This window comes from Rosa chinensis, chromosome 5 (assembly GCF_002994745.2).
Source record: "Rosa chinensis cultivar Old Blush chromosome 5, RchiOBHm-V2, whole genome shotgun sequence".
NCBI classification, from domain to species: domain Eukaryota; kingdom Viridiplantae; phylum Streptophyta; class Magnoliopsida; order Rosales; family Rosaceae; genus Rosa; species Rosa chinensis.
The window spans coordinates 56,341,359-56,354,296 of NC_037092.1; the positions used below are offsets into that span (position 1 = coordinate 56,341,359).

General features: G+C 43.1%; 1 protein-coding gene across 1 annotated transcript; it reads left to right on the forward strand.

Moving 5' to 3' along the window:
* Positions 1–1,182: 1,182 nt before the first annotated feature.
* LOC112202102 lies at positions 1,183–5,155 on the forward strand. The gene is made up of 4 exons (XM_024343013.2): positions 1,183–1,545; positions 3,618–3,813; positions 3,899–4,576; positions 4,807–5,155. Exons 1-4 carry the CDS (start codon positions 1,388–1,390, stop codon positions 4,996–4,998), a joined length of 1,224 nt encoding a protein of 407 aa, XP_024198781.1. The 5' UTR covers positions 1,183–1,387; the 3' UTR covers positions 4,999–5,155.
* The last annotated feature ends 7,783 nt before the right edge of the window (positions 5,156–12,938 follow it).

Below are 12,938 nucleotides of genomic sequence, written 5' to 3' on the forward strand. Positions count from 1 at the left end.
GAGTCAAAGGTGGCCGCTATCTGTTCCATTCCATTGCCTATTACACCTTGTTCAGATAAACTAATCTGGCACTATACAAGAGAAGGAACTTATACTGTGAAGAGTGGTTACTAGCTTGCTCAAACTTTGAGGGTCAAGGTGAAGGACAAGAGGGAAGCTCTTCTAATCATGTAGATTTGGTTAGGCAGGTTATGTGGAAATTAAAAATTCCAGAGGGAGCAAAAGTTTTTCTTTGGAGAGTGATTCATGAAATCTTGCCAACAGCTTTGTTGCTACACCATAGGCATCTTCTTGTTTCTTCAGTTTGTTCTAGGTGCCAAGGAGAGGAGAGACTATTCTACATGCCTTTTGGTCTTGTCCAAAGGCTAAGGAGGTTTGGAAGCTTACTTCTTTCAAGAGTATAATGGGCAGCGGACATTTTGGGACTTTTACAGACCTGTTCAGATTTACAACATCAGTTCTTACTTTGAATGAATTGGGTTTGACGATTCTAATATGTAAAAGATTTGGCAGGCTCGCAATGATGCAATTTTCAACCACAAACTAGCAGTCAGCCCTTACTTTCTTTATGCTCAAGCTCTTCATTTGCAGCATGATTTTCTGGAGAAATAGCTACGTACAATCTGGCTACCCTGCTAATAGACCTACAGCTTAGGTTAGATGGACACGTCCTTCTTTTTTTTTTCTTGAAACTGAATGCAGATGGTGCTGTAAATGATTTACTTGGTTTAAGAGGATTATGAGCAATCCTCCATAATGAAAATGGTGATTTAATGATTGCGGTTTCAAAAGGGATGAAGGGTGGTTTTTCTGTAAAAGCTACAGAACTATATGCAGCAATATTAGGCATTCAGACTATTATCCAAGCAGGTTTTCAATCGACACAAATGATTCTAGAAATGGATGCTTTAGGAGTGATTAATGATTTGAATGCAGCAGATATAAATTGGTCGGTTGAAGATGCTTTAGTTAAGGAAGTGCAAAGCTATATGTACATATAGCTCTAGAAGATGTAATCAGGCAACCCATACTTTAACTAAAAATGCGTTTTCCAGTGTACTTATTTCTGATGTAATTATCCAATCTAGATATTATTCATATTTTTCAGAAAAAAAAAAGAAGAAGTAATAATTCGTTAATCACATAGGGTTTCAAAAAGCGGGTTCTTCAAATCTCAAAGGAGAAGTACCGATGACTGATCGACCAGAGCACAAGCCCCACACGTGCGAAAGCCCGCCAACCTCCAACATGACAGAATCCAAACCCAAAGCCCTTTCCTAATCTTTCTTCAAATTCAAATTCCCAAACTTGGAAAACTAAAATTAGGGATTCGATTACCAGAGGGGACCGTCGAGTCCAGTTTTCATTGTTGCATAGAAAACCAACAATGAATTTGGGCGACTTGAACAAGGTGTGGGAGATCAGAGCGCTGAAAAGAAAGGATCGGCAAGAAGAAGCCAGCAAGATGCTAGACAAAATCGCCAAACAGGTCCAGCCCATTATGCGCAAACACAAATGGCGTGTCAAGCTTCTCTCTGAGATGTGGTACTTTCATCTTCTCTTTGTTTTCTTGCTCTCTTTGGTTGCCCATGTCATCTGTTTTTTCGTATCGGATTTTGGAGTTGAATACCACACTTAAAATCAATCAAGTATGTCCATTGCTCACATTGGTCTCAATTTAATCCAATTCCTCTTGGGTTTGCTTGCTTGTTTGTTTGTTTGTTTACATAGTAGCTTAATCTTGAGGTGTAGTTGCTTTATTTTCGCGTTAATTTGATCAGTCATAGAGAGGCCTTAATGCCAGTAACCTTTTTCTGTTGAAGAATCTCATGCCTTTCTTTTCCAGTGGAAATGTTAAATTTTGCTGCTCCTTTTCTTCTCTGCTGTCTTGAGAGTTTTTTAATTTTTTAATTTTTTTTTGGATGGATGAGGGATTAAAAAGCTCAACACAACAAACAAGAATTACATCTTATAATCCTTCCTATAACTAGGAGTATCGGGAAGGGTTGAGTAATATGTTGGGAGGCGGTTAGCCGCATACCCAAATCACCATCAAGATTGCATCTTTCTGTATACACGCACACCGCTGCACGCAGAGAAGGAAGCTTAAGAACTCATAATGGACTTCGAGGGGTGAAACTCATCAAGACCCTGCTTAAGAATATTGACCATAATCAGAATCACATTCAATAGCCAACCTATGAATTTTAAGTTTAGCAGCCATTTTAAAACCCAATAGAAGACCCCGGTCTTCAGCTTCAACCATTTCCCCCAATGCCCATGTAGTTAGAGAATCCCTCAATCCACACACCAGAATAGTCTCTGACCAATCCACTGGCTCCGATTCTGCCATTTTGCTAATTCCTGATCCCATTGACATATAGCTTGAACCACGCCACATCAGGCTTAGAACCCTATTTCATTCTTTCTAGAACTCTGAGCAACATGCCAAGCAGTTGGATTATCAATGATCATTTTGACAGGCTGAAAGGGAACTGAAGGCTATCATCAAAAACAGTATTATTCCTCCATTTCCATGAGTACCAACATGTGAATACGATGATGGAACTCCACTTTAAGCCTCCATAACAGCTCTCCATGCAGTGAGCTTTGGCATTTGTCTAACCAGCCCAATTAAGAGTAAGGAACGTAAGATTGGAGTTGGAGCTAATACTTGCTTCCAAATAAGCAAGGCTCTGGGACAACCTCTTAGTAGATGCAATGTAGGTTCCTGATGTTGCCTGCAAACAGGGCAAAAATCATCACTGGAGAGCCTGCATTTCACTCTCTCTGTATATCATAAGAATCTCCCCATTATATAAAAGCCCAAAAAAAATAAAGTTTTTTATTCGGAGGGATAGGCAACTTCAATATGAATTTCCAAGCAACCGTGGAAAAATCTTGAAATTGAATAACATTGGTTAAGCAGAAGACACTGAGAACCTCCCATTAGCGGTACCGACCCAGATAGCTGATTACTCCCACTACCAGCCATACCAGCAGGGATTTTAGTAATTGCAGCAACAGTATTGTCATCAAACAAGTCCTTCTAGGTTACTGCAATTTTTTTATTTTTTTATTTTGGAGAGAATGATATGAAACTGTATATGAATGTGTCGTCAATAATGTATTCTGTTTTTGGTAGTGTTCTTTCTTTTTGGCTTCTAAGGCTGGAAATTGTTTGTTCATATTGCAGTCCAAGCAATCCTTTCTCTTCTTGGACTTGGATTTGTGGTATTCTTAACATGATTGAAATGATGGAATACAATCGACTATGTCAATTGCCCACATTGGTCTTAATTTGGTCCAATTTATTTTGAGGTTGTTGGTTTAATAGCTTAATCTGTATGTAGTTACTTATAGCTGTGTTTAATTTGATCAGTCATCAGAATCTTATGCTAGTAATGTCTTTTTCCCGTTGAAATGTTAACTTCTGCTGCTCTTGTGCCATCTTCAGAATATTATTCCTTGTATGCAATGTGTTGATTTGCCAGATAATGATATGGACCATTAAGTTAACTTTGTATGAATCTTTCACCAATAGTGTCTTTTATTTTTGGGAATGTTGTCTTCTTTGCTTTGGCTATAAGAGATGAAACCCATTGATGATATTGCAGCCCAACCAATCCTTCTCTTCTCGGGTTGAATGTGAACCGCGGTGTGCATGTGAAGCTGAGGCTGCGTAGGCCGAATAGGGATTTGGATTTCTATCCCTTTGATCAAGTTCTTGATACAATGCTTCACGAGCTTTGCCACAATGTTCACGGTCCTCACGATGCCAAATTCTACAAGCTATGGGATGAACTTAGGAAGGTGTTTTTGAGTTCACTACTCTTCATTAGCTTGTGTTTAGTGTTTACATTGGAGTGTTGGATTTATTAAACTTTTCTGTTAACAGGAATGCGAGGAGCTGATGACTAAGGGTGTAACTGGCACTGCGGAGGGGTTTGATCTTCCAGGGAGGCGTTTGGGAAGTGTTACACGTCAACCCCCTCTTTCATCTCTCCGCAAAACTGCACTTGCTGCTGCAGAAAAGAGAGCGGTTTTGGGATCTTTGATGCCATCTGGACCTAGGCGTCTTGGTGGTGATAGCTCTATGATGGCTGCACTTAGTCCGGTGCAAGCCGCTGCAATGGCTGCCGAGAGAAGATTGCAGGATGATATCTGGTGTGGTTCAGCATTTGCTGGAGCTTCTGAGGATGGAGAATGCAACTCTGGTACATCAGAGGACTGTGAAAACATAGGTGCAAGTGGACAATCCTCAGATACATTACCACAAAAAAGAAGTCGCATACCTAATAAGAACACTTCTTCTCGATCATCCAAAGTCCATTTAGGATCTGAGTTTGTAGATCTATCCAACGACGACTCTGTATCTGGTTCTGCCATGAGATCTCAGAAAAGAAGTCGTGAATCAGAAACCAGTTCATTCCCTCTATCCAATTGTCATCTAGAATCTAGTTTTGTGGATTTGTTGGGTATTTCAACCTCTGGGTCTGAACCTAATAATGATGGAACACATAATCTTGGAGAATCTGCTATGTGGCAGTGTGGAACATGCACTTTGTTAAATCCGGTAAGTGTATCTACTCCTAGCTGACTCCTTATAGCTACTATAGTGGACCTCAATTTATATGAAGTTCATTTGCAAGGGTTTTACTTCCTTTTGGATACACTTTTTATGTAATGCATTATATTTCTGAAAATTTTCTTCCTTAAATGTTACACAATCTCTCCTCTACGTTTTTAATGTTCCAAACTTGTACTAATATAATTGTTTTGCATCTGATGATGGGAATACTGCAGCCATTAGCTCCAGTATGCGAGCTTTGTAGCACACAGAGACCAAAAGATGTTGGTACAAGTTACAAAATCTGGTCATGTAAATTCTGCACTTTGGAAAACAGTGTGAAGTTGGAGAAATGCTCAGCATGCGGACAGTGGAGATACTCGCATGGTCCACCAATTGCAACCCAACCACCAAATCTGGGCACTTGAGAGGCACAAAAACTATAAATGACTTGGCCTTCAACTTCTTGGTAATTTTGAAACAGATTGCCATTCTTTTGGCAGTGAAGTTGTTAAAAACATGTTATTTGCCATCTTATAATGGTAAAGCTTCTTTGCATCAGAAATCAATTCTGATGTTTGTCTAGATTGCAAGATTATGTTTTACATCTTAGCTAAGCAGACGTTCCCAAAGAACGAAAAAAAAAAAAAAACAAAAACAAAAAATAACAATAACAATAAATAAATTTTAGCTTAAGTAGAGGTAAGAAGGTGAATTATTATGCATACACTGGCAGCTTAAAGTGTAGAGGTAAGAAGGTGAATTAGGGTGCATTTTATTGTCAACGGGGTTGGATACTCAAGGGGTGGTGCTTCATGTTGGGAGCAAATTATACAATATGTATATGGTCAACTCTACAAGTCATCAATAGCTATTATAACTCATGGTGTACCACTGAATCACCTTTGAGTTCAAGCTTAATTCTGCTGAAGCTGAACTACTCTTAGTTTAGTTTCATCAAATGGATTAAATATGATCTAGTCCTAACCCACGGGGGGAGAGGGGGAAAATAGAGAAATCAACAACATCAAGGATTCAATTGGCAAAAGTTGCCTTCCGAAAATCAACAACAACGGCTTATCATCTCAGCCTAGAATCAGAGAAGAGTTCTTTGTTTGTCATATGGTGTTGTTAGATACAAAATCCATTTGTGAACTCAAAGGAGTTTACATAATTGTAAGAATGCAATGAGCAGAAAATATCATGTTGCACTTCCTAAACCCTATATATGGAGCACAAAAATGTGGTCTATTTAGCATTGTCCTTTTCTCAGAACACGCCACATTTCCCAAACCACACTTAAACCACATAGTCGATGGAATGGGGACTTTATCCAATCTTGCAGGTTGGCAGTGGTAATGGGGAGTGTTGCTTCTGAACGAGGTTCCTACACCTGTTTAGTTTATCTAACAAACATGGCAGATGGACACAGTGGTAGCCTCATGTGCTGTCACTTAGGTTTCAGGAGAAATATGTCTGATACGGAGTTGAGGAATGGTGTTCGTTGTTAAGTTTGCTGGGAAGTGTTCCACTAACTGCTACTACAAACTAAAGTTCTTACCTTTGGTCTCTTTGTAAAAATAATAATCGTTTCCTAGAAGCAAAATGATTTGAGAAGCTAGGGTCCTTGCATGAATGCAATGGTTTCAAAAAAGACGACATTGTTTCTCTCCTCTCTAGTGACATGCAAGAAATATATGAGGAGTCTTCATATCATATTTCTTCATTTTTTTGTTACTTTGAAGTTGTGGCTGAATCTGAGTTTGGAGTAAGTTGGATGATTCCTTAGGGATTGTTATTCTTTGCTGTGTGCAAGGAAAAAGTGGTTCTCCATGGTGGAAAGGACGCTAAAACTTTTGTTGGGGGGGGCGGGCGGGGCGGGGGGGATCTAGCGTGCTAGCCATTCTCTGGGTGATCTTGATGAAAGAAATAGTAAATACCTGATCTTCTAAGTTAAATATACCAGTATTCGATGTGAGATGATGAATCCACGAAGTCCTTTAGTGTTGTAGGAATTAGGGTTTGAGTGAAGAAAAATAGAGCATGGTAATCCAACAAATATGATGTGCCATGGAAAATAAAAGATGTTACTGATGGTTCTATATATTGGAATTCCACTCTATGTAATCATTTTATTTCTTTTTTAGTACGCGCTCTAGTTGCAATTAATGATATTTCTGATTTTCTTTTTCTCTTGATGTTTTACAGTCTCCTCTGTGCTTTTAATGTTCCAGACTTGTAATACTTGCTTTGGCTGTGAACAATAGAAGCAATTTTGTCCAGTATACGAGGTTTTGTAGCACACAGAAACCAAAAGATGTTGGTACAAGCTACAAAATTGGGGTCTTAATTTGTTGGAAAACATTGTGAAGTTTTTATGCTCAGCATGTGGTCACTGGAGATACGAGATGGTGCAACAAAAGCAACCTGAGCACCAAAGCTGAGCACTTGAGAGGTACAGTGTGAAGTTGGATATATGCTCAGCATGTGGTCACTGGAGATATGAGATGGTGCAACAATAGCAACCTGTAATTACAGAATGGGTACTTACACCACTATTTAAAGTGATAAGAAATCTGGCCAACAACTTTAACTTATGGTTTAGGATTCCAGAGTGGTTTCAGTCCTAAATATGGATTGCAGAATAACTTCGATCCTAATGGAAACCACTAATCAAATCACAACAAGATTATGACTTTCTCAATTTACCAAACCATCAACAGAAGCTAAAAGCATCACACACAAACACCAAATCTGTTGACGCAGTAAAACCCTTAAAGAAGGGAAACAAATGCGGACACTATGCCGGTAACAAATCCACTAAAGAAATCAGTACATAAAGAACTTACATCTCAGAAAAGGCCGAGGCCCAAAAGCAGGTGGCCACGTTGATGTCAAGATTTGACGAGCTGAAGAAGACGTTGGAAGAAAACGCTAACCCAGCCAAAGCGAGCAATCGCGGAGCACCAAACGCAGTCGACCCAACACTGGCAGATTGGTACCCGGACCAATCATACATATGCAGGTACTGTTGAACCCACCAGAACTACTGGGAATGGGACCACCTCCTCTGCCCCGACTAATGTTGGAGCAGGAGGCGGAGTCACAACCGCACACCAACAGCTCGGCAATCAGGGCTAGAACCGAGGGTAATATACCTGTCCCCAGGTGGGACCCGCTGGAGACCCAACCGCCCTAATAATGGAAAGGATGCAACAATTGGAGCAGAGGCTGATCCGGGCGGAGGCTCGAGCCCCAGCGCCAATTCCAAATCCACTATTTAAGTCTAGGCCAGGACCATTCACCGCCAGGATCTTGCATGCCAAAGATGTCACATTACAGCAGCATAACTGACCCCTTTGTCCATATGGACACCTTCAAAAAAGTCATTAACAATAAGGGGTTCAATGACGCCACCCTCTGCCACTTATTCAGCGAAACGCTGGATAGGAGGCAATGAGTTGGTTCTTCGAGTGCCCGCCAGGGTCAATAGACTCATTTCATGCACTATCAAATGCTTTCCTCTCTCCATTCATCCTATTGGCCACCAGACACCACAACACAAGCCAGTTGTTCAACGTCAAACAGGGCGAAGAGGAAACATTGAAGTCATTCGTCACCAGGTGGCAAGCGGCGACATCTCAGTGCCGAGATCTTGATTAAAAAATGGCGCTGGCAGCCTTCAAGCAAGGACTCCTGAAGGGACCATTCCTCTATCATCTCAATTATAACCATCCAAATGCTGCATATGACCACGTGATGGGCGAGGCCGTCATCCATGCACAAGCAGAATTCATTACATATGGAGACACCCCGCCTCCCCCTCCAACACCAGTAAAGGCCACTCAGCCTTCATCTAACCATCAGGAAACCGCTAACAAAGCCCCTGCTACACTGCCAACTGATAAGAAGAGAGAGTGGCAACAGGGCAACTACCAGAGCAAGCGGTAGAAAGACCAGCATTACCACAAGGGCAACCGCTTATCCCAGGGGGATAACCGTAACAAACAGACGGAGTCCTCCTAGCGGTACGTAGTATTCACAGTTCTCACGACCTCGTATGAGGAGATACATGACCAGTGCAAGGACCAGATCCCACCGCCACCCCCAAGAAAATACCCAAGAGTGGGAAAACCAAGAAACACTGGCAAGTGGTGCAAGTACAACGAGGACAACAGCCACCATTCGACTCCTCTCCGTTTCCTGCTGTGCAACCTCACCCTCCAACCGCTTCACTTCCGCGGATTTGGCAGTAGAATCAAGCTGAAGGATCTCGATCTTCTTGACCTTCGCCGCCAGCTGATCCTTCAGCAGAGCTATATCTTGCTCCAGCAGAGCCACATAGTCGTTCCGGTCAAGGTCCACTCAATGACGACATTCAGCTTTCCGCGAGCATCCGCAGCGTCGCACTCGGCCTTGGTCAATCGCCGTTGAACCTCCGCTAGCTTGTCGTTGGCCTCCCCCAGCTCCCTCTGGAGATCAGTCATCTCCTCCCTTAGTTGCCGCTCAACGCGGGGCTGGCAGACACCGCCAGGAACATCTTGTGTAGCCCAACAGACAGGTGTTCGAAGGCCGAATTGTATGGTGATTGATCAATGGCAGTTGAGCGTACAATCCCCTCTAGTCCGCCGAACCCGAGTCGCTCGCACAGATGGAAGAGAAACTCCCGCTCAGGGTCGGTCAGGAACTCAGCATACACGGCAAACGAGTCTAGATCGCTCGTTTGCACCTCCCTACTAGTAGCCACGGTCACCTTGGGCGGAGCCTGCTTCGTTTTCTTCTGTTGGCAGGCCCCAATGGTCTCAGCGTCAGCGACATCATCCTCCTCATCAGTGTCATTTTGCCACCGCTTCCTTTGCATTACCACCCAGGTGGCACCAGCGGCAACAGGGAGCGATCTCATCTGCAGCTCCTGCCTTGCAATAGTCACTAGCTCCTTTGAGGGCATCACCCTCTCCTTCTGGGGCCCATATCTATTGGCAGATACTCTCTCTTTCTACTGCACAGGCGTAGTAGGGACCTTGCTCCCTCCAACTGCCCCTTGAGCAGCACCAGCTCCTGCCTGAATCACAGGCGAACCGTTGACACCAAGATGAGAGTGATGCGGCATCGGCAGCACCACTAGAATCTTGGATTTGCTTACTGCCAGTGTCTAGGGATCAACAGTAGTTTGTTGGGCCTCTAGCCCAGCGGCGTACATGCTATCCAGGAAGTTATTGATCTCTGCATGATCCATGGCCTTCTCAAACGCCTCGCAACTGGCTTTGTTTCCCGACAGTGAATTTGCAACCATCGCACAAATAAAAAATAAAAAAAAGGGATAAAGGACAAGTCGGTGGGAACTGCTTACCAATGGCGCGTGTCAGTTTCAGAACAACCAACAATTCCCACCTAGTGAGCAAGCGGAGGTCGAGCAGGTTACGATTTTGCCAACAGCCTTTTATCCTCGCCAAGCGACACTGCTCTTCGCGCGTCAAATTGTAACGAAGACTAGCTACACAAGAAACGAGGCAAGGATTAGAGAAATAAAATATATAAGTACAATACAGGCACATCATACAGACAATATCCGCCAAACTTCAGTCAGCGATGATTATCAACAACCTCAGATTGGTTGGAACTCTGACTTGATCCTATACGTCAGCATCCTTTCATTTGCACCGGCGTCATACTCCTACCCCGAGGTCGCCACGCAATATAGGTCGCCCGCCAGGGAGACATCGAATCTTTCAGATTCTCTATCAACTTGGATGTCCCTTAGCGGCGGGTGAGGTTCACCTACCCGCTACACCCTTGCCACAGCACATAGGTAAGCTCGTAAAAGTGAAGTACCTCCGCCACGGTCGGCCCTTCACACCCTGATAGGCGCCACAACGAGTTCAGCGCTAGCAGCAACCGCCACATGTTAGGGCAGATCTGCCCAAAGGCTAGATCAAACTCGCATACCAAGATCTGAAGATTGGGGAGTAATGGGAAGGTGACACCATGGCGGAAGATGGCCTCGTGAACGGCAGCATGCCCTGCTGGCAGAATGGAGGCCCTATCATCGGCGATCGGCGGCCGCAATTTCACCACGTCGGGGTGGCGAAAGACCTGCTTCACGAGGTTGACGGCAGCCTCCGGCATCGGCCCTCCCACCTTATCAACTGCGGTGCTGTCAAGGAGAACCCAAGCTGACTCAATCTCTTCCTCGCCAGCCTCTCTCACCACACCAGCGGAACCGCTAACGGCGCTATTGCTTGCTAGCCTCTCCTCCCGCCTTTTACGAGCGGTAACTTCCTCTCTTGCCCTAGAACTCTCAGGACGACCAGCACGACCCATGGCAACCTCCCAGGGTATGGTCTGTAGCGGCATGATGTCTAGCGGTTTGGATAGTGAGGTTCCTGCAGGGGCAGATGGACGCAACGAGTCAATAAACATCCTATCCGCCACGTTGAGCCACACGTCAGAACTGGAAACCTCACTGCTCGAGATCTCTACGACACTAGCCATCACAAACCCTAAAACCCAAACCAGTCAGTTCCAACAGGATCTAAACTCACCCTTATCTCTGTTTTCACCTAAGAACATCAAGAATCCCCATACCCAGAAAACCCAGAAAGTGCCAAAACAAGAGCAAAGCACACACTCCAACCCAGATTCGACCATCTAGCAAGGCAAGAATCCTCAACCTCCTATCAAACACCAAAAACCCACCCCCAAACACAACTTTACACCCTTAGAGACACCGAATAGTGCCAGAAACCAATTCGAAACCAGAATTCGACAGAAGCAGCAAACAAAAAACCAAATACAACAGGGAAGAGATTTGGGCTACCAACCTCTAGGATAGAAACTCAGGTATGCTCGAGGATTCTTGTCTTCGCTTCACGAAGTCTCCGTCCTCCAAAGATCGACAGCTTCACGGAGATTGCAGAATCTTCTCGGATCTCAGAGCAAGGCTTGAGGATGACGATAATAGGTAAAAGTACAAAGTGTTAAACCTCCAGGTTTCCCTCTCTTTTATGTTAACATCAGACCAATCTAGGCTGTCCGCTGAAAAATGACATTGCACCACGGCCGTACACGTACCTCTCGAACTCACTAACTCCCCAGATTTACCGAGGCAATGCCTAAGTTACAAAATCAAAAATTACTCACATTAATGGCGAGGAGACAGGCGTGCTGCAGGGACATTGTTCCACACGCTAACCCAATACATGCCAGCCACGTGTCGGGCGCTTTCAGACGAAGCATCTGCATTAAGTAACTATCCACAAGGCAGGAATACTAACCATCAAGAGTGAGACAATATCCGCTAGCGGAACTTCTCCCTTCTCATCTCGCAGGCGAGACAGGCTCCGCTAAGCGCAATGATGTGCTCATATTATCCTATATTTCTATGCCTTGTAATCTTAGTATTTATGCTTAGTTCTCCTTATTTCAAGTCACTTATGTTGCTATATTGTTTTTGTAGGTTTGTCTTATAAAGAGAAGAAAAGAATCCAAAATGAACTAAGTAGGATTGAAAGGCAATGTGCAATTTGAGACTGGGAATCTGACTGTGCAGAACATCTAACTTCGCCAAATTACTGGGAGTCACTCAGATCGAATCAGATAATGAACCTTATATTCATGGAAAGCTACGGATGTCTACTTTCTGTAGAATTTTACAGATCTCGATTTCGATACTTTTGGAGAAAGTTATGATTATTTGAGTGAAGATAGGTCAGAACAGGAAATCTACTCGGGAATTTACAACCATTCGTAGAGAGCTCAAGTTCCGGGCACAAGATCGTCAATCCTAATGTTTCAAGGAAGTCAATTCAGATGAGGATTCAATGATGAACTTATTCCTACTTCTACAAGAGATATTTCAAGGTTTTCCCATTCCCAATGAAGAAAGGAATCTAAACCCAAGTTTTACAAGGAAACATGAAGCCAAAGATGAGCAGAAATCTTCCCTATATAAGAGAGCATGAATTTACAGGAGAAGAGAATCTTAGAAGCACAATGTAGATGCCTAAGGAGCGGAGACGACTCATCCATCTTCCCTTTCTTTTCTCCTTCCATTCTTTTTATGTTTTTCCTATGTTTTATTTAAATATGTTTTGCTAAACCTTTTTCTAGGGTTAAGATGATGCCTTAGCATGATTGTTTATGTACCTTAGCATGATGATTTATTGATGGATTTATAGTCTCTTTATGATGAATTCTTAGTCACTATTTGAATTGATGCTTTATGTTTAAGTTTTTTGATTGATCACCTTAGGGCTTTGCATCTAGTAATTAGAAGATGAATTTGAGGCGTACCTACAATATAATTCAAATGAGCTTCTTGTGATTAAGAGTTGTGAATTACATTATTGTCGTATTTGAAGGAATGGTT

Coding starts and splice junctions, on each gene's coding strand:
- LOC112202102 (XM_024343013.2), top strand. CDS start 1,388: ATGAATTTGGGCGACTTGAACAAGGTGTGGGAGATCAGAGCGCTGAAA. Junction 3,814..3,898: donor TATGGGATGAACTTAGGAAG/GTGTTTTTGAGT, acceptor TTCTGTTAACAG/GAATGCGAGGAGCTGATGAC. Junction 4,577..4,806: donor CATGCACTTTGTTAAATCCG/GTAAGTGTATCT, acceptor GGAATACTGCAG/CCATTAGCTCCAGTATGCGA.